Source organism: Seriola lalandi, unplaced genomic scaffold, assembly GCF_002814215.2.
Source record: "Seriola lalandi dorsalis isolate HSWRI2012SDOR001 ecotype SW California unplaced genomic scaffold, Sedor1 jcf7180002054864, whole genome shotgun sequence".
NCBI lineage: Eukaryota > Metazoa > Chordata > Actinopteri > Carangiformes > Carangidae > Seriola > Seriola lalandi.
In genome coordinates, this window is record NW_019525417.1 from 1916997 (window position 1) to 1943343 (window position 26347).

General features: G+C 40.5%; 1 protein-coding gene across 5 annotated transcripts in view; it reads right to left on the minus strand.

The window, feature by feature from the left end:
• Positions 1-2296: 2296 nt before the first annotated feature.
• slc2a9l2 (solute carrier family 2 member 9, like 2) overlaps positions 2297-26347 on the minus strand; it is a 105794-nt gene continuing 81743 nt past the window's right edge. For all 5 annotated transcript variants that reach the window (XM_087179752.1, XM_087179751.1, XM_023427853.2 and 2 more), the window contains 2 exons: positions 20069-20196; positions 2297-2769 (listed from right to left, as the gene is read on the minus strand). In XM_087179752.1, coding sequence (XP_087035878.1) covers positions 2527-2769; positions 20069-20196 — 371 coding nt within the window. In that variant the 3' untranslated portion in view covers positions 2297-2526. The remainder of the gene's footprint in view (positions 2770-20068; positions 20197-26347) is intronic.

Genomic DNA, 26347 nt, shown 5'->3' on the forward strand with positions numbered 1-26347 from the left:
ACCTGCAGAGTGAAGAGCCCGGCCTCCTGTCACTGCAAAGCATTAGGATACTGAACAGGAGATACACTCAAGCCTTCAGTAGACACAGTCACTGCAAAAGCCTGAGCTGCAAGTCAGGTGATGCTGCGAGTCAGATCAAATACAACCAATACAAAAGCAATGTCTGTAAATGACTGCGAACATTCAAAACCAAAATTTTTTTAATCATTAAATTATCACACTGTATGCCAATTTACTATTTGTTTTAAAGCACATCATGAGCCAGACTGAGATATTATTTGTGTGTGTGTGTGTGTGTGTGTGGGCAGTGGCCAGGCTGAGCTGGATAAAGACACTACTGCTCAGAAGTTAGCGGCACCCAAGTAGGAAATATGACATTTGTGTTTATGCACCAGCTGAACCACCATATTTGGACCCCTACTTTGCTAAATGTTGATGGCGAACAATGACGATGATGATGATGATGATGATGATGAAACTGTTGGCCATGTGTGGCGAAGAATTGCAAAGACAATTTTTCTGTGGCCTACTGCCCAGTCTGGTGCACATGCTTCATTCAGAGCAACCTCACTAAAGGTGCTGCTGGAGAGACCAGAGGCCACAACCAGTGACTGTTCAGTGTGTTCATCACATCAAAAGAGGGCTGTTGACCACATCTAAAATTAAATGAACACTTTCAGCCTTGGCTTGAAATAATTGTGAAAGAAAGAAAATTTGTTATGGATTGTGATTTTCATATTTCATATTTTATTAAAAGGTCAGAGCTGTCTTCTTCTTTTTTTTTTATCCTTTGGATAACTTTAAACCAGGGAGAGTCCTTTATGATGACCCTCTTAAAAGCAGTCATTCACTGAAAAACAAATACTTTATGAGTATTGTCAGTGCTCTGTCAAAAATAGTTTGTACTCAAAACTAAATTCCAGTATATTTCAGTTATGAACCCCCACCTCTCCACAACATACACAAGCACTTCACTGACTAACTCCCTAACTTCTTACTTACTACTGCAGGGGCAAGGGAAATTAATTTAACTTCATGAGAGGATATTTAATGGGTTGGACAAACAGCAATTTATCAAGCAGCATTAGCATCAAGTGCATCCTATTAAATGTATGTTATTTATGCCTTTGTAGATATGAGGCAACATAATTATTCTCCCACCAGCAATCCTCAGCAAACCTCTCTGTCAATTACCCACTAACAAATGCTGCTGAGAATGAAACTCATCCAGAGTACCGTGCTGGAGCAGAGCTACGAGAGACTTACCATTCCCCTCACCTCCATGTCTGCTTGTCAGCTGGAAAAATGTAATATGCAGTGCTGAGTCACTGGATATGATCAGGAATTAAACTGAAAGCGATGATGCATTGAAATTCCTCTCTTCTACAATAGCATATGAGTACTTGGACACCCTTTATCACAGCATGAAACACACACCTTTGTGTCTGCGTCCGTGCAAGTTCATACGAGACTGTGGGATGTTGGCCCTCTAGGCAGTGGACTTTGAAATGCTGAGTACACCCCACTGTGGAGCAAACTGTGACTGCTAGCCAATGCCACGCTTGTCTGCCTCTGTTCAGATCACTTCCTCCGCTGGCTCTCGCCATCTGGTGGGAAGTAGCCTTGGCTCCTTTCAATTTTGGAGAGACTCCAAAAGACTGTCCCTGTCAGCTTTACTGTGCTATCCCGCTTCTCTCTCTTGTTGTCTATATTAGGAAGTTAACCAAGACATCAACCTTAGGGTTATAATCCTACAAAATATGTCTCTCCTCAGACACACATCTGCCCCCTCTCATTATGAAGCTGCTTTGGGACAACAACAAAGATGAAATCTGACCAAGATGAAGAGACACTGCTACAGCTTGTGTGGTTCATGACGTATAATCAGCTTCCTTTTGCTCGAACACTCTGTTCTACCTTAAAATATAGGAAATTTGGTTCATCAAAGCTGCTATGATAAACATTTAAATGGATCTGAGTCATTTGCATTGACAAATCCACAAAGACTTATCACCTGACTCTGCAGTTCTCCTGAGCATTATGGAGTGTTTGACCTTCTTTCAGCTCATTGTTTTGGTTTTATGGTGTCCAATTTTACAGCAAATGCCAACTGATCAGTTCATTCAATCAATCAAGTTTGATATTGTAGAGAGAATCAATATTTTGTGCACATCCCCCCCCACCCCCACATTGCTATCCCTTTTGTAACTGATGCACGACCTAAACCTTCCAGGGTTTCTGCAATATCTAGACTGTTGTTTTATACTGTAAACTGACAAGACAACAGGACATGAGATGCAGTTGGTTTGTTTCATTTTAATAAGAGACATACACAAATAACTGCTGTAAATTGAAATACTATGATACTCCTAAATATTCCAGTCATATAAAACATGTACAAAATATCAAAATGTACTGAAAGTGCCATAATCAAAATCACAGTGATTAAATAAATAAGTACAAACAACAAATACTTTCAGTTTATATTTCAACCCTGCTTCTCCACAGTGAGTGTAGTTTGCCCTGTTAGAAGGAACTCTCCATCTTAATAACATCTTGGACTTTTTCACACGTGTCAGGCTTGATGGACAGAACCAGCTCCATTTCCTGGCCGGGGGATGGGACGGGGATTTTGTTGATCTTGGCAAAGCTTTGGCTGATGTCTTGAAACGTTTTACTTTTGGTCTCAGGGAGGACGACGCAGAGGTAGATAGATCCTGAGACGCAGACCACCACAAACACCAGGAAGGCAAAGGTCTGCAGTGTCTCCTACACCAAGAGAAAACAAACATGGAGGAGTTAAGTTAGATAGATTGTTTTTTCTCTTTAAAACGCTGCACACATTTTCTGAAAGGAACTCTTAAAAAGAAATGAACATTTGTTAATCAACATTAAACACAGACATTAATTCAGGACTAAAATGTCTCTCGCAGTCTCATTGTTTTCAAGATTCCTGGTAAACACAATTCATTATTACTGCATCAAACATGATGCCTACTGTTAAGATTTATTTTTATGATTTTCCTATTTTAGCATTTAAACCATTTTGATGATTACTCTTCTCCCTCCCTCCACAGAGGGAAAAAATCCTGTCATTTTCCAGCCATCCTAAACTCTTGCCAACTCCAGAGAGACGTCGTCTGTGGCATCTGTTTTGTCATCTGCGTGTGTTGTGCTGAGGATGTCGCAACATCCCCATGATATTCTGCTGAAAAGGTGTTGTGAGGGTATGTGCAAATTTTCCGGTTTAAATTCCGGAACAGTATTTGTGTGATTGTGCATTGAACTATGTCGCAGCACCCAAAGTATGAAAGCTAACCTTGTCCAGTGTGTTATGCCAATAATAGAGATTAGTGACAGATTTAAAAATACACACTGACTGATTACCCAGAGGGAGATTTAGAGAGAGGGTTTTTGTGTGTGGGTGTGTGTGTGTGTGTGTGTGTGTGTGTGTGTGTGTGTGTAAGAGGGAGAGAGAGAGCTGGAAGAGAGAAAGGGGAAGAGTCTGAGAGAGAGATTTTGCATAGGGCAGAGAAACTTGACTGACCCTCGGCAGTATGTCACTGAGCTATAATCCTTCGCTTATGAGGGGACGGAACTCAAATGCAGCGCTATGTACCTGGTATTAGAAATGCAGTGTCCAAACAAGCATGACCTCAATGACGAACTACTTACTGCTTTGATTTCAGCGGTTATATCACCACTGCTGTTAGCCTGACACTGTTTTCCTCTGTTTGGTGTATTTCATAATAGCACTAAAAAAAAAGAAAAAAGAAAAAACAGAGCATCGTGCAAAGGGCCTGACCCAGTTTCCGCGCCGCCTCTGTGATGTAACGCTCGTCTGCAAAGTTAGCAAGTTCCTCAGAAATACTGCCTTTCTCTCACAGTTGTCATAGGAGATGAATCATGGTACAAACAGGACTTCTCTGCGTCCATCCCGTCTGTCATTAATCGAATTTTTGCAAGCGCGTGGATTGAGGAGAATGAGACGGTCCCATATTTGACACGGGGGATAAGCTTTTGATCTGCTGAGGTGGCTCAGCTGGGTTCAGTTTGGTGCACACACACGAACAATTAGGCATGCACACAAAGACCCATCAGTGGCTGCAGATACACAAACATACAAACGTGAATCATATTTTCAGGGCTCATGGCCAAACACATGTTGCACCCAGAGTGAGAGAGGGGATGGCAGCGATGGGGAATCCTGGGAATGCTGGGACCGGACAGGATGAGACAGGACAGAAAAGCGGAAGACTGGATGGAGTGGGACAGGATGGGACGGCACAAGAATTGACAGGACAGGAGAGGATGGACCCGGGATGAGGTAGGACAGGCCAGTGCAGGATGGAACAAGACTGGGCAGAAATGAACAGGACGGGATAGAATGGGATGGGACAGGACAAGACAAGATAGTCTTAGACAGGAAGGGACAGTCTAGGATAGAACAATGCAAGACAAGATGGGATAGACCAGGCCAGTGCAGAATGAGACAAGACAGGACAGTAAAGGAGGGGGTGGGATAGGACAGAACAGTGCAGACTAGGAAAGAACAGGACAACAATGGAAAGAATGGAACAAGACAGGGCAGGACAGGATGGGCTAGGACAAGACAGAACGAGACAGACTAGTAAAGAACAATGCAAGGCAAGAAGGGATGGGACAGGCTAGTGCAGGACGGCACAGAAAAGGACATACAGGACAGAACAGAACAGGGCAAGATGGGATTGCACAGAAAAGTGGAGGAAAGGACAGTCTCTGATAGAACAGTGTGATTCAGGACAGAGTAGGACAGAGCAGGAGGGGACACAACGGAAAGGGATAGGACAGGACATGAGGGGACAGGATGAGACGGAGTGGATAGGAATAGAACAGAACAGTGCAAAATGGGACATGAAGGGATGGGACAAAATACAAGGGTATGAAGCAGGACAGAACAGGACAGGAAAGCAGAAGATAGGACAGTACAGGAGAGCACAGGGCAGGACAGGAGAGGACAGGACAGGAGCGGACAGGACAGGACAGGACAGGGCAGGACAGAAAAGGAGAGGACAGGGCAGGGCAGGACAGGACAGGAAAGCAGAGGACAGGGCAGTACAGGAGAGGACAGGGCAGTACAGGAGAGGACAGGGCAGTACAGGAGAGGAGAGGACAGGACAGGACAGGACAGGACAGGACAGGACAGGACAGGAAAGGAGAGGAGAGGACAAGACGGGGCAAAGGAGAAAACACCCCAAGTTTAAACACCCATCTGGACATAAATCTGATGGAGACATTTAAAAAGATGTCCTGGTGCAGCGTTTATCTGTTGCGTGGAAATAACGTAGTTTCTGCGGCAACACTGTGTCATGCTGTGGTGGTGAGGGGTTATTTGCATGTGTGTAGTCTTTTAAACATCATGTTGAATAGTCCCAGTGGGAGACACACTGTCTATGATGTACATAAGATTACTCTGCAAATGTCCACACTGAGCTGTTTAGCGGATTTATTGATTATGTGTATCAATGCTGTCACACTCTGGGGGCACAGCAGCGGGAAGACAAACAATCGTTTCGCTTCACAGTTATGGATCATAGCGCTGACAATCCTCACTCATGGGCGACACATACAAACGCATACAAACTCACAGCATACTAATGAATGTGTTCAGGTTTGATAGCTCATTAGCCTTGACAGATGTATAAATTAATAGAGCCTGTTATTGACCCACTGTAAATTTAATCGTGACGATTAATCATATGTGAGCCAACTGCATTCAGTTCAGTGTTTTGAAAGTAACTGGAAAAGCTCATTAATTGCTATCAAGTAATTACACTGCTAAGCTTTTCATGATTAAATAAAAATTGATCTGCTTTCATTATTTATTTATTTTCTAAGATAAATCTATGTGTTTTTAAAATATTTATGTAGTTTAAAAAGTGGGGAATTTTCTAAACCCAAAATGGAAAATTTTGGTATTTGGAGATACATGGTTTTCACATGACAGCATGCTATGTTAAACTAATGTTATGTTATGTTAAACTATCAAAACAATCAGAATCTATCCGAAATTGAGAGCATTCGCACCACGGTGTCTATTTAGTTGCTCTTCTGGAGCTTTCGATCTTATCACACAATCTCTCTCAGCAGTTGCCCAGTTTTTATGTGTGTGAATGTACTTCTTTCTACGACTTTCCATCCGCATTGGCTTAAAACATTGAGATCGGAAGGTCACTCATAGATCTTAGATTGTGTAATCCACTCAAAAGCTCAAGCACAGCAATTTAAGTGGAGCACATGGTGAGACTGTATTGTCAATCAATGTAATCTCCCACTCCACCCATAAGGACATCCCCTCAAAAGGTTTACAGCCTGTGGATTCAGTCACCTTTTTCATGGAAACAATAAAAAAGCTGAAACAATCCCACTTACATATGCCAGTGATGCCCGTCGTCTACGTGACAGTAATGCAGATGATTCTGTCATGCATCACTGTTAGTTTCCATGGTAGATACCTGACTGCATTATAAAGTGGTTTGAACTCTAATCTGGCATATTTCTTCACAAAATCATAGTCCTGTCAAACATTTGCAATATCATTTGCACTTGATTGTCACTATTCATGTTTCTCTCTATATATATATATATTCAAAGCTCTATTAACTTCCAGTAATCTGCCATGACGTGTGTCACCAGTTCTGTTTTAAGGAGGAATTGCAATAAGTTTGCTCTGCCAGTGTTCTTATTGTAATTCATAGACTGTGCACAACAATAACCCCTTTTTCCATTATTTCCAACCTATCTCTCCCAAATGTGGATTTGTGCAAAAGGGTGAGATTTAAGGTAAGAAAAGGGCAGGCTAAATAAGAAATCTCTGTGAGGAGTTTAAATAAGACAATCGGTGTGGAAACCTGCAACAGGCTGCAGAGCTTCTGTGTGTCAACTGAAAATGAACTGATGGTGCTTTTTAATCAGCACAGAGCTATGACATAATAATCTGCCTCAACAGTGGGTGAATGAGGTCAGTTAAATGAGGTCATGGGAAAAAAAAGTAAGAGGTTACTGTGCCAAGAAACTATATTGTATTGTAGATATGACTGCCAAACCAGTGCTGCACACTGAAAAAAACTGGAATCTAATAAACTGAACTGAAGTTAAATGTATTCCCTTATAGGGATTATTGTGTTTTTGCTTCACCTTTGATTTGCTCTCATTTATTTATCTAAATGGATAAAACAGTGATAAAGTGTTAAATATTCTCTTTTAAATGGAGACGTTGGGATTTCCTTGCAATTTTATTGCAAAACAATGTTCAGCACCGTCTGGGTGGAATTCATAAAGATAAAGACATCATGCAAAGCTCCAAGGTGTCAGGCAATAATTATCAGCCTATTTTCAACTGAAATTATTAATGCCCCCCTGGTGGTAAATTTTTGATATTGGGTTATATGAAATGAACTAAACTAACTCAACTATAAGGAGACACAAAACAAAATTATAACACTGAATAAAGAAATTGTATATATCAACTATTACTAATGTGCAGTTTATTTTAGCAACATTCTTGTCTTTAAATATATTAACACATTTTTATTCATGTCCTAAGTGTGCCCCCCTTCTGTAAAACAATTACCCAGTCAGTCCTTTAAAGAAGCCCAAGTGACACCTCAGTGGTGGCCTGTCATGGAGGTGAAGGGATGTGACGGTGCGACAGTGTGTTTTCTGAACCGGGGTCAGAGCTGCTTTCAGGTGCCAGTCAGTAACCAGTGAGTCACTGCTGTGATCTGGATGCCCTGTGTGTGTTTGGGAGTAAGTGAGCCCAGCACGACCCCAGCCAACAAAACCAACACTGCAATATTTGAGGCGATGGCTGGATAAAAATAAGCATTTGTCGCTTTCTGTCTCTCACACTCACTTTGGTCAGCCCTCTCTTTGTCTCTCCAAATCCATTTCTGCAGGTCTCATGTGGCGTCTCTACCTCTTTTTCTGTAAGCCTATATTATCTGTCTAATAACATATTCAGCTCCACTTCTATCTTTTGCCACTAATCCTATAGGAGGCGTCTATTTTATCATCACATTACATCTCTTCTCTCTGTCGTCCTATCTTTGCATGACCGTCTGTCATGTGCTAGACAGACCTGTTCATATATAGGCTCACTAAGTTCAATAGTTAAATCACACATAGGAGAAGGAGATGACAGTGTAGAGAGACAATGTTGAGGTTTATAACTGGAGTCCCGTGGATCTGCTTACACTCTCCAGATGAGGTTCCACACACAAATGTAGATCTGACACTTTCATGACAACACAGCGTTGCCCTCCTCTAATCATTAAAACTAATGGACAATGATAGAGAGCTCAGCACATTTCTGTAAGTGTTTCAAAACAGTACTGTCTTCTAATCCTGGCAACAGATATCTCCTTCCTCTTCATATTGTGAGCAATTATTAGACGCAAAAGGGCAAATAAACACTGTGAGAATGAAACAGGAAAAAGTCTCAGAACACTTTGATCCATCAACATGAAATAACAAAGTAAAACAGGGGTTTGCTATTCCATTTTTTATGAAGAAATAAGCTAGAGGAGAAAATCAAATTCTATAACAAGACTTTACAGCAACTGTTAAATATTGGACTTAATGTTACTGTGAGATGAATGTAGAAATAACTTAAAACTGAATTGGTAAATTGTCCCTTTTTTTTAATATGGCATAATAATTCTCTCTCAGGTGCTAGTGTGAATACTTGATCCTTTTTTATTTTAGCTTTTAGCCACAATAGTGGAACTCTAGGAATGGGAGGGCCAGTAGGTCCGTCCAACACATATTGGATGGATTATCATACAGTTCAGCACAGACATTTCCCAGAAGATGAAGCCCGCAGACTAATTTGCAGATTTTTTTTCCAACACTACCATGATTTGATATTTGTGGCTCAGGCTATCTTCTCACCTGACGGATAGATTGCTGTGAAAATTGATATAGATATTCAAAAGACCATAGAGGATACACTGCAATATAACTTTCATTATCCCTTAACTTAACTTTTCATGTTTTACCATAACTTTGTCCAATCCTTAGTTTTATGACCAAATACAGGCACAGAGTCTCACGTAAACCCTCTGATGATGACATTTGCAACATGAGGACTCTCACGAACTCACAAACTGGGAAAGTGTAACACTAGCTTAACTGTGTAATTGTACAAAATGTAAATTTTTGTTACAGCTGATACGTCAGGATGGAGGAGTGTATTCATTACCCAGACTCTGACATTATTTTCTTACTAAAATTGAATTTGTTTTTCCTGAAGTTCTGAAAACCATGTTATATTACTTCCCTGCCTCATTGTACCCTTGCAAAGCCTTTTCAAATGTGTGAGAACCTGTATTGTTTGCTGTCTTAATCTCCTTTAGGTGCGTGTCCACAGTTACCGCCTCTGCAGTTGGCAGAAAAAGGTGTATCTCAGCAGATACAAGCAATATGGGACGTGCTCATTGTTCTGAAACACCACTAGTGGTCAGAAACCCCACAGGGTACCTTAATATACCCGCTGACATTGAAAAAAGTTGTTTTGACCAATATGTGTTTGTATCTAGGCAATTAAGTTGTTTTAGTGATAACCCACACATCCGTACCCCCTGTCAAAATTAGAGAGCTAGTAAGGAACATACAGGAAACCTGTAATCAGTGTGAGCTCGAGTACCTGTATGTGTTACTTTAGGTAATCTGATCTGTTCTCCTTTTACAACAACTTCCTCCTCTAAGAAACCACTACGTATGTGAGAGTTTGATATGCCCTTCTCATCTATTTTAGTTCTCAGTTCAGTCTTTGCCCCCAACACATGACACACTGGTGCAGCTGACTGAAAGGACAAAATTAGGTTCATCTGCAGGGGCTGCAGAGAAAACATTTGACAGAAGGTCAACCCAACATCACTACAATGTCCAGCATGCCGCGAGCAAAGTTTCACTCTGATCTCAAACTTCTGTCCTGACTTTTGTCCAACTCTGTCTGTCCTTCAGGTTACAATAAGAGGATCTTGTTTGTGTGTATGTGTGTGTATCGTTGACTAGAATAATACATTTACAGGATAATACAGGATATTCTTTTATACTGCAAGGAGTGTTGATTTAGAGTCATGGGCTGTAAGTATAGTAAGCTTCCAAGGAAACTGTATTCATGCAAAATGCAGATGTTGAGATTTAACTGCTTTTTAATCTTTGGTCCCTAACCTTCCCTCCCTCAAACCGGTGAAAGCTCTTCACTCTAGTCATTAATGGCACCTTTTAGTGTGTCGTTTACCTCGACCATGTCTTTAAACTCTAGTTTAGCATTTTTAGATGGTATACGTAGCATTCAGCTGCAGCAGTAGGAGCATGCCATTTGATGTCATGAGCTATACTGTGGAAACAATACGTGTTCACTTGTGCATGAACAGAAATAAGACATTCTGTTCGCCCCATGAAGTCGTGCTGTAATGGAGATAGGTGTACTGTATTTGCATTTGCTGTGTAGTTCCGCCACATTAGGTTTATTGTTTGGATATAGTGGAGTGATATGTTAATGAATTTATGAATCCCTGTGCCTTTTTTCAGAACCTAACAAGGTTATGCCTGAAACGTCCTGTGCTCATGTCGTCTCTGCTTATCCTCAGCCGAGTGTGACTATAACCGAATCCCGCTTGCAAAAAGTCCTGATGAATGCCTGGGGCTAAATGCCTGCATCTAACTGCATCGACTAGAGGTCAGACTCATTCCTGAGTTACACGGCTATGAAGCTTACACATGCACACTGCAGTATTTCTAGGAACAATGGAGTGTTGGAAAAATTCAACACAACACTAAAGATGCAGATGAGGCACACAAAATGCTGACGGCCTCGGGGATTAACCAAAGTCCTGGCCGTACGAATCCTTTAAATGATGATATAGGCATATAGTCTGTCTATAATCCCGTGTGATTAACATGATTGAACAGTTGAGCGCGACACAACCAAATATCTATAAATCGATAAATATTCATGCATTATAAATTCTATAATGTTGTGTGGTGGCTGAGTACATGCAGTAAATTTAACACAATTACAATACTATCTATTAAGTAGAGACATAATGCATGCATGTGAATATTCACTGATATCAACTGCCGTGCCTCTCAGAGCTTTGAAGCATTAACTTGGATGTTTTCCAAGTCGCTCTTAGTCAGCCAATGTTGTGACAGTACAATTCTAGGTAGAAATACTTAGACAAAGCAATCTGCTCCAATTATGTTCCCATTTCCCAAGATTAGAATTATAATCAGGTATGTAAGGTATGTTTCAATTTGAAGTAAAATATGTGAGTTCTTTATGTATTCACTCAATCATAAATTTAATAATATGAAGATGTATCCTACCACCCGCAGTGTACACTGTTGTTTTCTGCAAAACGATTACGCCAGGCTGTGAAATTACTACATATAAGCAGGACAAAATCTCTCATCATTAAAAATCTCTCTGACAGATGAAAGGCTTAAGCAAAGCTCCTCAACCTGCACCAGGTAATTCTATTAACAGTAAATTACTTTTTTTGTACACAGCTGAACAAAAAGCTCCTGGCTCTTTCTGCAAATGAAGTCCAGTGTGTGAGGGGAAAAAAGTGCCTGAATAAGTTGAGCAAACAGTAGGTTTAAGAGGGCATGAACGGCAGCATACATATCTATGTTTTTTGTTTTTTTTTCAACTCACAAAGATTGAAATGTCAAATGTCATTAGGATCTAATGAGGGACAAGTGGGACATTATGACCAAGGGCAAAGTTCTGTCTCTATAAAAAGCAGAGCTGAACTATGTCCTTGGCACAGAGGGCAATTATAAGGCAGACAGTTGGACATCTCTCACGATAGGAAATAAAAAATTGAACATGTAAACTTCAAATTGCTTGCAGGTAAGCACAAAGGTAATACTTCTAGTCTAAATGCTATTTTGTGAAATATCTATCCAATTGCTTTTTCTAAATGTCAGCAGTTTCTAAATGACCCAGACAATGATGGCACGTCATGTTTTGTTAACAGATTTCTCTAGGGTTGGATGAGATAATCATTTCCAATCTCGTGTCTGTCAATATGTACAGAACTGAACATCTATGGAAATTAAGTTTGCAAAAATGGAGTCATTTTATATTAGAGGACTAGACATTATGTATTATGTATTCACCACATCTGATATTCTTTTTGAATGGCAGAGTAGTAGTAGTAGTAGTAGTAGTAGTAGTAGTAGTAGAAGGCTTAATGGTGCTAGGCTAGCAAGTATTTTCAAGTCTATATATAGCGAGTTCTCTCATGGCTTGTGTAAAGTGTTTTCCTGCCACAGAGGAAATAAATTCATGGCGCGTGAAAACAAGTTGAAAGTGCTCCCTGACGTCTTTGCTACAGAAAGAGGCTGCGGACAGAGTCACGTGTTGAGATGCCATTACTGTTACAGGCGATGAAGAGCTCAATCACACACCAGGGAAAACGATTTCAACCCTGATAGCAAAATGTGTGCTGACACGAAAGATAAACATGCTACAGAAACGTGGGATTTACATTATGCTTTGATGGAAGTATTTCATATTTCAACTTTTTTGAGAGAAAAGGCTTCAAGGATGAAGACTGTCTTCTCTTTGGACTAATAGTAACTCAGAGAAACAGGACAAGACTGAAAGTGTTTCCTGTTCTCAAAAGCTCTTTTTCCAAAAGCATGAGTTGGAGAAGGAGAGGTAATCCTTTTACCAGGGTGGGCTTATATTTGATCGTAACTCCCCTAGAAGCACAAACTGTTGTTTTTACTTTGCATATGGATTAGAAGTGAACTAGAAGCGAACAAGAACTTTAGAGGTGCTGGTATGCATTTTTTTCTTTTAACTTCAGAGAGAACCCGGCTGCTTGTATCCCCCCTGTTTTCAGTCTTTATGCTAAACTTAGTCAACTGCCTTATGGCTATTGCTCCATCTTTACATATTACACATTATTTTAAGTTTTCTTCTAAAGCTTTTCGCTCTCATATGAGAAACTGTACCAACAAATCCACCAACACCCAGGGTCTAGCGTAGAGCACAGAGAAATAAGCCTTAATGGAAACATGCAAGTCAGCTAATCTCTAAATAATATGTTTGATTTAAAACACGGACACACACACACACACACCAAAGTACTTTTTGTTTGTGGCCTTGGGAGATTGATGCGTTAGAAAGAGCGTGAAAAGGCAAAAGACAAAGAGACAGTGACGGGTGAAGATTTTGTGGTTGCTTGAATATGTAAAAGAGCTCAGGGGAGCAGCAGATGAAGTTACATCTACTCAGTGAATCACTTGGCTAAAGTCCTTGGGAGGAAGATGTGAGTGTACTGCAGAGGAAGAAACAGGAAAAAGACATGACTGTTTGAGAAAGGGGTGGCAGAAGAGGAGCGCAGGGCTGGTGCACTATTATGTGGGCAGTAAAATGAAGAGCCAGACTTCCTACATGTGACCATTGCAAACTAAAATGCCACATTGATTTCCCCTCCCTGCAATACAATAACAACCGCTGTATGAACAGACAGAGCTGGTACTATAGGTCAGGATACACATGAATGAATGATGAGTCTGAATTACTCTACATGCTAAATGTAGGGTAATTCAGATTCATCTGAGGGTGCTGTCGTCGCTTCATCGTCACAGGTACTGAATGACCCGCATTCATATTAGGGCGAGATGAATGTGAGGATTTGACACGCAGAGATGAAACAGATCAGTGAGAGATGGTTAATGAAGCTTCAAAGTACATCAGAGCCTATTGGATCCAACTTGGTGCAGTTAGGATGAAGAATGTACTCATTTAGGACGCCTGCTGAGACATTAAAGACTGCTAGAAAACATCAAAGAGAGAGGGAGAAGAAGCGCAAGACACAGACAGAGAGAGAGAGAGAGAGAGAGAGAGAGAGAGAAAGAGAGAGAGAGAGAGAGAGAACAAATACAGAATACACATATAGTGCAGGCTATGGTACACTTTGTTTTCCTAACAAAAAAACTCTCCCTCTCCCGCCCAATAAAAACCTTCAGTAATGAGCAAATGCCCATAATAAGGCTCATTATCTTCTGTGTTGGTTCTCAGAGCAGATCAGATAAAGCCTGTTTGTTGCAAGCAGTTCCCTCTCTTTGCATTTGTACAAAGTCACATCAAAGTCACAGCTTGTCTAATTAAGTTACAGTAGCTAGTAACTGAAAAGAGCAGTTGTTTTAGTTTCTCTCATCAAGCAGAACTTAAAGCTGGAGTGCAGGAATGTTACATATGAATGAACGTGCGTTACATTCAACCCGTTGCCAAATGATTCCACGCAGGGCTGATTAAGCCTGTCAGCGCCAAGTAAATCTCTCTATATTTTGCAGTATACCGGAGTTTTAAATCTGGTGTCACTTTCCAAGTCGAAGCACTGGTAGCGATGCATTTTATGTCAACCAGCAAGGTCGCGAGAGCTCAAGAGGGGAGTAACCATAGCGACAGAGACAGAGTAAAGCAACTAGGAGTTGGGCGGGAAAACCGGAAGCATCCAAGAAAAGTTGCTAGTGCTCCGGATATTAAAAAAAAAAAAAAAAAGTCATAATTGAGAGGAAGGATTACAATCTAAAAAAAAGAATGCGTTTGCCAGCGAGAACAAACACGATTTACCATTGGTTTGGTTTTTCCGTGCTGAAAGACCAGAAGGGACATGGATATCGCCTGACTGCTCTTGGACAGACTGGTCTTTGTAAAAATATTTGGAGTAGGCTATGAAGCTTTTATATGAACTCTACTGAACAGTGGAAATTTCTCTATTCAACAGTGTTTGTGTAATTACTCTCACTGCCTGAAGGGGGAGACAAAAGTTCCCCACTCCAGGTTATGTAACTGAAATGTGTCTCAGTGTCTGGTGTGTGTGTATGTGTGATATTGAAATATAGCATAAAGATTGTGTGATGTGGGGAATTGTAATGTAGCCTTCAGTACAGCACAACAAAAAGGAATTATTAACGAAAAATAAATCCCTCCTCGGGAAATATTTGTCAGTTAAGAGATATGGTGAGAAATCTCCCTGCGAGCAGAATAAAACGGTTTTCACTTCCAATCCTTTCTGAAACAAAAAGGAGCTCTGAATCCAAATCTAAGGCATCTCCTGAGGAAATACAGCTCCAGCATGCTCGTTCGACCTGCGCCTGTGACCAGACAACTGGACACACGGTAGCTCACAGTAGCTGACCAGATGGCTCTGAATCCCAACAGGATCTTAGAATTAAATTCTATGGTAAGTCTCTCTTTATAGGCAGGCATGCCAGTGGAAATGTACTGGTGGTGAATTCAGATTCCAGACCCAAGAAAAGGTAAAGCTCAGTGATTTAATTTTTTCATATTTACACAAAAAACACAAAGATTTTTTTAAGAAGCGGATTCTTTTAAACTGACTTGGTTTCTATTGGTTCACACTTCTAAAAGTTGTGACCTGCCACATGAGGAGACTGTTCACAGCTCAGAATCAGAATCAGCTTATAATAATAGAAAGTGAAGAAATAAATAAGTGGTAACACAAATGAGCTGCTGCTGATGTACCAGAGAATTTAAAAAGAGTGATACTGCTAGTAGCTACCGGGGTGTTGTAAATTGCATTTTCCAATAAGATTTTCACTTGCCTGTCGCATTTTGATTCAGTAATAATACATATAAATTCCCAGATTAAAATCCAAAAATAATTAGTCCTAACAGCAGGTTACATCACCCTGGTATGTTATATCACCCACCCTGACGAGTTGGCACACAGGTTAAGAGTGAGGAGCCGTGCACATCTCCTGTCACTGCACAGCACTCAAGTCCCAGGAGCCACAAACACAGAGGAAGACCTGCTGACCAGGGAAAATCCTCTGAGCCCCTCAGTCTGTCAGCCAAGTCTGCCAGAGATACAGTTTGTGCAGGTGGATAACTTTTCCTCACACACAAACCCTTGACGGCTGGCTTCCCCCCCGGCACAGACAGACTTACAAAGTCCAGTTTATAATAGTGTTGGAGGTAGTCCAGCTCCTGTTGGGAAACCTGTGAAAGCTCCCGTTGAGCAGGATGTTTGTATTTAAGGCACGAAGAGGAATTTCACAGTCTCACTCAGAGTGGTAAACCCCTCTGGGCCTATCCACGGAGAGGCTGAATCTGGATGCTGCCAGTCTGCCCCCAGGCATGACAGAAAACCACCATGCTTGCTCAACAATGTGGCACATGTTTATAATTGGTGTTGGTTTATAATGGCATGCAAAATTATTGTTCTGATGATTTATTTGGGACATGACAAACGAAGGAATACACTTCTCCAATAACAAAGGCTTATGGGACAGCCGTATCAGTCTGTCATAACAATTTTATCAGTAGCCATACACTGTGTCTGCGCCTTCTGTTGTGCTGTTTCATGCATGTCACAGACTCATATTCATATTCCACTAGTACTGACCTGAGATCAGACACCCAGACACCCTTTGTTAAAGTCCTTTTGAGAAAGTTCATATGCATGTGTGTGACAGACCCTGTCAGACCACCAGTGTGTCTCAGAGCTGTTCATCCCATCTCTGCAGGTCAGTAGAACGGGTGGTGCTCCACGCGTCTCCACATTCTTCTTGAAGGGGCTATTTGCAAGTTTACTGTCGCCAAAAAAGCTTTCTTGCTAGGAGCAGGAGGTGGTGATTGGCACTTGACAAGAGCTTCAGCCATCACTGTCTTTGTGATACAAGAGGTTATAATACATCCTCTGAGCAGTGCCACATCTTCAGGGCCGATTGGAGGATTGGAACGGGCGGGACTAGCAGCATGCTAACATCAGTAGAAGAAACATTACAACATAGTGTTAACATTGGCGTTCCTTTCCAAGTAAGTTTGATGCTGAACGTGCAACGTTTCTTCTAGACTGGTGAGTAAGCAGCTGCTTATGCTGCAATACCAAAAAATAAAAAATAAAAAATGTTCTTGTCAGTGCTTCTCCCACTGGTTTGTGGAGGATACTGGTTTGGCTTATTGGTGTAAGCACAGGCCTTGTTACACAGCAGATTTCCTGGTGTGTGTCTTGATAGTCAGGTTTCCAACAGACAATGAATTAACTCAGATATGGAACTAATTTAAACAAGACAGCAGTCCCATGCACGTACAGACTAGTTTGTCCTTTTTTAAAGTGTTTGCCAGAGTAAACTAGCTTTTATACTGTACATGCTGTGACAAGACTATGAGAAAGCACTGAATATACTAAAAGTGCTTTGGACAAAGCTGTCAGCTATGTCTTTTTTCTCTGTGTGAATCTGAGCGCTTCCTAATGTATTGTCACATCAGTGAAATGCGAGCAGGCAGCAGAGGCCTGGGGACAATTAATGGGATAAGAAGACAGAGTCAAAGGCCCAGTACATTCACCTGGAGGTGGGGATGAGTCCTGTAGAGCGAGTGGAAAGACAGTACACTACAGCAGACATCTCTCAGTATCAGTGGCACAGCTACAGTATCCACTACTCTAAGATAATGTGTTACTAATATATTACCAACACACTCATCAACAGGAACTGTTGGAAAACTGTGGAAAAATCTTCCCAGACAGATCAGGATGAACACAAAGAGAGCAGAAACGGAGACACTGAATGCAGAAAAATCAGTTTTGCCCACAACAGCACAAACCTGAAGAACTGATGTTGAGAAATAGTTCCTGAACAAAACGCTGTGAGGTGTCATTTGGTATTGGTGAAATGGAGTATTGTATATGTGTTGGATGAAAAACTTATAAGAGACTTGAAAACTTGCGGCTACTGCAGTACATTAGTCATAAGGTTTTTGAAATGCAACATAAAACAATACACCAAACTCAACTTGAATCTCAGCATAACACAACTAATCCATCAAGTGGCCAATACCAGGTACCAGGCAATATCGTCTAACACCACTAAACCCTAAACTAAACTGTACAGCACAGTGTACTCATAGGAGGGTGCTTCGGTTTGGAGGCTGTGAAGTGAAAAACACTTTTTGAAGTTGAAGTAAAGAACAAAAGAGTGGAGGTAAGAATAATGGAAAGAAAAAAACAGACTGTGAGGCCAGAGAAAGAGAGGGAGAGACACAGAGGGCAAAGAGACAAAGGAGGTAAGATGAGAGGAGGCAGTGATGTGGAGCCGCTCGGAGCAATAGTCAGGTTTTAGAAATTGAAAGAGGACCTTTGCAGTTTCCAGGAAAAAACATTCCAATTTCAGACATTAATAGGATCTTCAGTCTGAAACTGTTGTATTTTTGCTTTTTACTCCACTCTTAAAAAGCACATTCATTCTCCTTAAAGTGGAGGTCTCTTGGGTCTCATATGATGCACTTCAAAGATACTCTAGGATTAAGTGACTGTTTTGAACTTTCTTTTACCAATACCAGAAAAAATACATAAAGGGATTCTGCAGTAGAGACTTCCATCTTAGCCACTGCACCACTAGTTTTCATAGTTCATATTGTAGAGGGTTTTTTTTTTCTCAGCTCAGTTTGAAAAGCTAACGACATGTTAATGGGCTTCTCTGTCCAGTTGGACAGGAATCTTCCTCTTTACTGACTCCTTATTTAAATAAATAAAACAACAATAAGTTACTTTCTTTCATCTTGTTGGCCACCTATTACTACAGCCCATGTGAGGCTGTGAAAGTGCTTCTGTGTCTCAGGGTATATATTCAGCATTCCTGTCATGTCTCACATTTCACCCATTACAGGTTGTTTACAAGGGCCGAGCAGCAAAAGCAGCACGTCAGCAGCACGGCAGCAGCAGTCTGTCCTCACTGGATGTGTTCAGCCACAACACTGCTGGGCACTAAAAGGCATTTTGACAGGGCTCACAGCATCAAAAGGGATGGGGGTGGGGTGGGGGTGCAGTCTTGAGGGCTACTTTGCAATATCACATTTAAAGTGTAAGTGGGTCAAGATATAAAAACACTTGATTCTTCATTTCTTATGTTATACTTTCCCTCATTAGGCCTCATAAATGCCCAGTCAAACATCATACCTCCAGTTTTTTGGTGATGACTTTTTTCTTTAATTCTCAAAGCAAAGCCAAAGAAAAAAACCTTGAAGACATCCCCAGGCTGAATCGTACTTCTCATGACAAGTAAACTGAACTTAATGTATAAATTGGGTGGAGTTCCCTTGACAATATCTTTTACAACCCCTCTCTCGTAGTTATGAAGTTAAAATCGCATACAGACAGGGGAAATAAACACTATCTCATACTCGGGGTTGAGTAATGAAAGCAAAAGCCCTGTGGAACACCCTTCGTGGCTTAATGGCGGTTTCTGACTGCTCTCCTACCAAGGTGGTGATGACACTGGCACTGAAGACTGTCTGTCTCGTATTAAGATGAAAAACACAAGAGCAGCATGATGAAAGCTACCCTGCAGAAGTCGCTGGAGTGGCTGCCAATAGTTTTGTTCTGCCATCATCATCTTTTCTATTTCCACTAAAATTAAAGAAAATGATAAAGTGAAGGTCTGAAACAACTTGTTTGTATAACCCAGGACTGATGTTCAACTCACTACAAAGGAACAAGAAGTGCAGCTCACGTTCAGTCAGACACTCTCTCATCGTTAAATTGAAACCATTATTGTGAAAATCTTGTAAATTGCAGGGATCACTGACCCTTCCAAGAGCAACCATTAGAGCTCAGTAGTTGCCTGTGAGTAGTATATGAAAAAGATAACGATATGTGATAGGACTACAGAAACATCACATCACAAGTATGTTGATTGATGAGTCCAGAGAGGAGGAGGTGCTGGTGCTGCTGGAGAGCAGGCAGCACCACCACTTGACAGCATGATGTGGCAGGCAGCCACTGCAGGGATTAATGAGGAGCTGACAACTTTAATGGACTGTGAAGGCTAAAGTGACGAACACAGTTGGTGTTGGTTTGGTTTAGCTGACAATCAGCCAGTGACTTACTGTGTGTGTCTAACGCTTTATTTTAGAAAAGTGTCACTTGTTTATTTGAAGCATCTCTACGAACGTTGTGGCGGATTCAGCTCCAACAACTTGATCCCCTAATAAAACGTGTACACGTGTACACATTTAAATGATGTAGCTCACCTGAATGAATGGGAACAGGAGGCCCACGGCAAAGTTGGACAGCCAATTCACGGTGCCAGCGATCATGAAGGCGGCAGGTCGGTAGGACTGTTCAAACAGTTCCCCGGTCAGGACGAAGGGGATGCCACCTGACAGAGGAGAAAAGAGAGACGCCGAGTTACAACAGACTACATGCAGCAAGCAACAGAAACACGCAGCTTTGCTCTGAGCGGCATCCGGAGCTTACAAACTTCATAAAGTGGAAAAACTTGATGTTTTGTTCACTACAGGATCAACTTAACAGGCACAATCACAGTTGATTCCTTTTAAGGTGGCGGCCCCCTTGTTGAAAGTCAGAAGCTCATCTGGCTCAGTGTGCAATGTGCAACCAATGTTTCCGAACCGGCAACAGCAGATGTTGACATTAGGAGGCTTTGGTGGTTTCAAACTTGGAGGCTGAAATCTAAACAGCTGGCACACTGACTTCAAATGTAAAAGGCAGTGATCCATCCTGACTGACTGCTGCCAACTCAGTAGAGAGTACGGATGCTGCTGCTACAGAGTTTGTCTTATATTGCTGTCTAGTTAAAAAAAAAAAAAAGGTGGATTTATGTCCCATCTTCCCTCCTTCCCAGTAAATCTGCATATAGACATTTATTTTTTACAATAACCTCATTATTTCACAACATATAAATACAGGAGCCATGTCTCAACCGAACACAGGACATACACAATTTAACAGTCCAGGTTATTTTTGTTTGACTTATATGACAAATGCCACTGACAACAGACAATAGAGCTTATAAAGGTTCAGAGACACTTTACTTCACCATCAGTGCAGAGGAAACAATATTCTAAGCCAATTCCGCCATTTCAATTCAATCTCCAGCAGCAGTAATTATTGGAAAGCTTTTTAGAGGTCTGAGAGGAATGTGGAAGAGAGAGTAAGAGGGAAGTAATATTTGAGAGATTATGGCACTGTTGCTCAACCGGAGAGTGTGTTTTCAGGATTAGTGACTGGGTGTTTTTTTGTTTGTTTTTTTCTTCAGTGATACATGTTATGATGAGATTTGTTTTTCCCCCAACACATTGTTTGTACAAATGATTCAATTAGAGGAGAGTTTCCCACCCAGCCAAAAGCTGTTTGTTTGCTCAGTCAGCCAACACTGTTAATGCAAAAAACAAAAAAACAAAAAAGAAAGAAAAAAGAAACTTTTACATCAAAAACCTTGACTGCTCAATTTACTGTCTTTGCTGCTTGTCGATTTCTTTTCCTGGAGATTTTAGATCAAAACAACATGAGCAGCAGTTAACAGACACACTGAATGTCAAGTCATATTCACCACTGACTGTGTCCTTCTGTCCAAAAAGCACATTCACTATTTTTTAATTCATGATATGTGACATCGGTTTAATGATGACGTTGTCTGTGAGAAATTACACAAAAAAAAGTCAACATCTCCCAACAGTGCAGTAGAAAACGCTGTGGGCTGAAGCTACTGTACAGCTCACTGACATGTTTAATGGTGCGAAACAAACATTTTTGGTCTATTGAAATGAGAAAGCGTTTTCTCCCTACCCAAAGAAAGAAAAATCAATTCCTGTCGCAGGGATGAGGCACATCCTTGTTAGAGATTAATAGCCAGCTTTAATGACCTGAGCGGGAAAAAAACCCCACTGACTTAGACTTGTGTTGTCTAACAACACGGGTCTGACTCTGTTTGTGCTGAAAAAAAAATGCAGTTCCAGTCTTTGTCCAAAATACACCCTGTAGACAGGATCTGCAAAAGTCTCTGCCCCCTTGTTTGTGGATGCAGGAGAAATGCCACTGTTGAAAATGTAATGGACAGTGACATTTTCATCCATATTTCATCAAGTGTGAGCCAATAGGCATTCTTGCATGAAGCCCTGCTGCAGACAATAAGCGAGAAAAAGCTTCCAACACGATGGAACCAGATTCTCCAGTTTGGAGTTGTGGGGACAGATGGAGGTTGCAGTGATGTGTGGAGGGTGTGTGTACAGTACAGTATATTGTGCAGCCGTGTAAAGAAAACATGTTTAGGGGTCCATAATGTAATACAGATTAACTTAACCATGTGACTGATTACAATGTTCATTTCAAAGTCTGAATGCACACATGAACAGAGATATTTCAGAAACGCAATCACACAACAAGATAAAGAGACACAAAGAGATCCAAAGAAACATTATCATTCACAGCCACACACTTTTGATAATATCATTATTAGTAATGTCTTATCTAGACTATGTGTTATCGTTATGCTTTTGAATGAGCTGTGGCTAAACAGAATATTGGTATAGGTGTGTGGACAGTGTTCAGTGTACAGGGCAAGGCATGCTGTGAAATGGTGTATGTAAGCAGTTTCAGGGAGCTTGCTACACATGTAGTGTAGCCACATGCATTTGTGTGTAGGCTGTTTTGCTATTCGGTTTATTTGCTATTGGTTTTGCTATATATATATATATATATATATATATATATATATATATTCACAGCCACACACAGAGCCCCAGAAAAAAGCTCCCCCAAACACCATCTTATAGTTACAGTTTATAAATGACTTCAGACAGTAGTTGTGTAATATTATGTACTTCAAAGTGGGCGGTAAAGCATCTTTTACCATCTGAAAGAACAACAAAAGCATCAAATTAGGTTACAGAACTACATACTGTATTCCTCTAAATCTGTGGATGTTACATTTTATCCTCAGAGTGGGCTGTTAGTTGTCTCTGAGAAGACACTTAATGAGCTACAAACCATTTAGAGCTGAATAAAGGGAGGAATGGCTCACATTAGCCCCCAGCATCCTCTTAGATTTAATTGTTTCTGATAATAAACCATCCTATTATTTGAATAAGCTGCCTTGCTGTTTAACAAATGTAGCCAGCTGATTAAAAGTGACTCTGTGGGTGTGTTTGTGCATGCACAGTGTTGGCCAGATTGCACACAGCAATCATGTGCATATGAGAGACCAGTCATCAGCCAAAACTTTTAAATCAAATTAATGGCCATTGACAAGAAGTGCAGGTGCTCGGGCTCCCCTGAGAGAGCATCCTCAGTAAGGAGAGAAATGCCAAAAAGCTCTTGAACATTTCTGAAAACCACAGTGAAATGCCAAAGCAATATGAAAATGTCCAATCTCTTCTTTTTTCTCCTCTTTTGGTTTGTACACAACAAAATTGTGTTTTAAAACCATCATCTAGTGAGGAATAGTATGGGCACAGCCTGGTTACTGCAGCTCCTCAGGATCACTTGAACTGTGCTCCACTACAGCTGAACTCCCTCACTCTCTTTCTCCATACCAATCTCCCCACCTCCCCCATCTCCCTTATCCTTCCTGACAACCCCCTACCCTCATTCCTATCCCTTTACCCCCTGCTGCTGCATAAACATGCATGTAATTATGAATTTTTTTAAAAGAGCATCAGATTGTTATGATGTTTCTGTAGTTTGGGCTCAATTCCAGGTTCACATTATATACATTACTCACAATTAAATAATATTAGTCTTTACTTTTTTTGAACCAATTGATTTAAGAGTTAGGAAAAGTATAACATTTTATATTTCTTTTTACACTCCATTCAATCATGTTCATTGATGTATTCAGTAATATTTTTGACATTTTGTCAGTTTTGGGGCTCCTTCAAACACAGCCATGTTTGTTTTAATCTGACAGAGGGAGTTGTCTGTTTAAGATTTAACAAGTTGTGTAAAAACATAAATATATAGTATATTTTTTTCATTTTTCCTCTGATGACATACATTAAGGTAGCCTGACTTAATGCGAATGTGGATTAAACAATCCTATTAAAGGATCTTATTGCTCCGCAAAAAGAGGGGGTGCAATATTTCTCATTGCATGATGGTTAAGTTCTTGCTGATAAAGATGAGAGATATGCGTCATATTAAATATATTTAAATTGGAAGAAAGGGAAATAATATTGTTAAACATATACAATCATGGACCAGCAGTAATGGTCAAAATAGCGCTGATTACCTCAGAGGCAAAAGGGATTAAAAAAAATTGGTGGAGATCTAAATCTGATTATACAACCCTGTCACCTAGAAATTAATAATCTGCTACAGAAAATACATTCTGTAGGAAATATAATTGCGCCTGGATTATGTTCTCTATTAATGTAATGAGGAAATGTTGGTTATGTATTTTATTCAACAAGTAAATATGTGGATACCGAACGCATCAGTAAAATTTTCACAGACAACCTATTTGTTTTAAACCAAAATATCTGATCTTATCTAATCACACTTTTTTATGGTTATGTGCAGGCGCTCCCAGCACTCAAGGTCAAGGTGAGGAAAAGACTGTGGTCAGGTTTAATACAGAAAAAGTTGACAGGTCTGACCAAGGTCTGAGCTTGCTAGGGGGGTTCGAGGGGATGGTACACGAAAAGACTTTGTCAGTGGAAATTATAGAAAAGTGTCTCACACATTACAGCAAGATAAGAAAAATACAATAATATCATTATACAATAAGACTACTGTATATTATGACAATACAATTATGCTAGGTTTCTGTTGTTGTTAAACAGAGTCTATAGCTTCCACTGTAATTGCCAAAGAACATGCTGTAAATCTCTGTGGTAATTAGGACTACATTGTTTGAATATGATCAGGTCAGTTGGTTTTTGTGTTCAACGGCACAGGGACATAATGCTAATCCTATTCTGGGCACTGCAAAAACTCAGCTCTCAAAAACAAGAAAAACAGCAATATAATGGGGGGAAATGTTACTTAAAATAAGTAAAATGATCTGCCAAGAAAACAGAAAAGTAGAAATAAGCTTGAAACAAGTGAAATGCTCTGCCATAAAAAACTGCCTGGAGAGGAGAAATATCTTGTCAGACAAAAACAAGCATGTATTGCTTTGATTTAAGATGTTACATCTTACTTAGATTTCACTTTTTTTCTGTGTACCTGTTCTCCCCCTCTCATCTCCATCACCTTCTCTCTGTCTTTATCTCCTCATCTCAAACTGAATTAAAAGAAAAGCATTTCCACTTTAACTGAAAGTTTATCAGTCTGATCAGGATGGAATTAATGTTAGAGAGCTAGTTAATTCACTCAAGTGAAACTAACTAATTCACTCAAGTGAAACTAACTAGCCAGCATCATGATGGACGGCCACTGTTTTACTGCACAGGAGCTATTGATCACATGATGTCTGAGGATGAAAAGACATTGAACTACACGCAGTAGAGCTTCAGTGAGTTCTGCAGCCTTTCTGGTTTGACGACATAATCACTGTGCTGAGTAAATATTCTGTAGTATTGACGAGATCATTTACTGTATCCACCACACACACCACAACAAAGACATTGGTTGTCTTGGTGTTGTACAATATCTTTTCAGCACCAAACTAAGTGTTTTTTTCATGGCTTTTATTATATACACCTCAGAATAAATACCAACGTCTGGACCTCAGTAACCTTAAATGGCCTCATGTTAAGAAGTTCAGTTTTCCTAGCCCACACTAGGGCCCCGTTTACACCTGGTATTAACATGTGGTCTGTATGTTTAGTCCCTGTCAAGATGCAGTACAGAGTACAGAGTACCTGATCTAATCTTATCTATGTGCATTTATACCTTGAATTTATGTGGTTTTCCTTATCCATGCTGCACACTGTTGCCAAGATACACATGTTAATGCCTTGTGTGAGACTAAAACGTGTGGCCTAAACAGAGAAAAATCATTTTGTCACCAAAATAAATCTATCAAAGGAGAGCTGCAGTTGTCATCCACAACTGTACAGTACTGCTCTACTGGTCATTTTCAACACTGAATACAAATGACACCAAATACAATACAACTGATGACTACATGAACTAACAAAGTGCATTGGCACAGCCACTATCTGTGAGGTGTTAGTTGGCAAGTCCTGCTTCTCTTTACTGTTAGGAATCCCTCTAAAAAAGGATATGCATGGGCGTCGTGTGGCGAAGTGGTCTAAGTAGGCGCCCTATGTGTAGAGGCTACAGTCCTCGCTGCAGTTGGCCCTGGTTCGAGTCCTGCATCGGACAGCCTTTGCTGCATGTCTCTCTCTACTATCCTGTCCAATAAAAGCCCCCAAAAATATACTTAAAAAAAACAATATGCAACTTTAATCAATGTAAATGTCATATGACAAAACCAGGACAAGCAATCAACAGGAAACATTAGGAAGAGATTTTTTATCTTCGTTTGGGTGCAGTCACAGCAACACTGATTTCACTTCTCCCAGGAAAGGACAAATCTGCTTCACACATGATGCAGGGAGGGT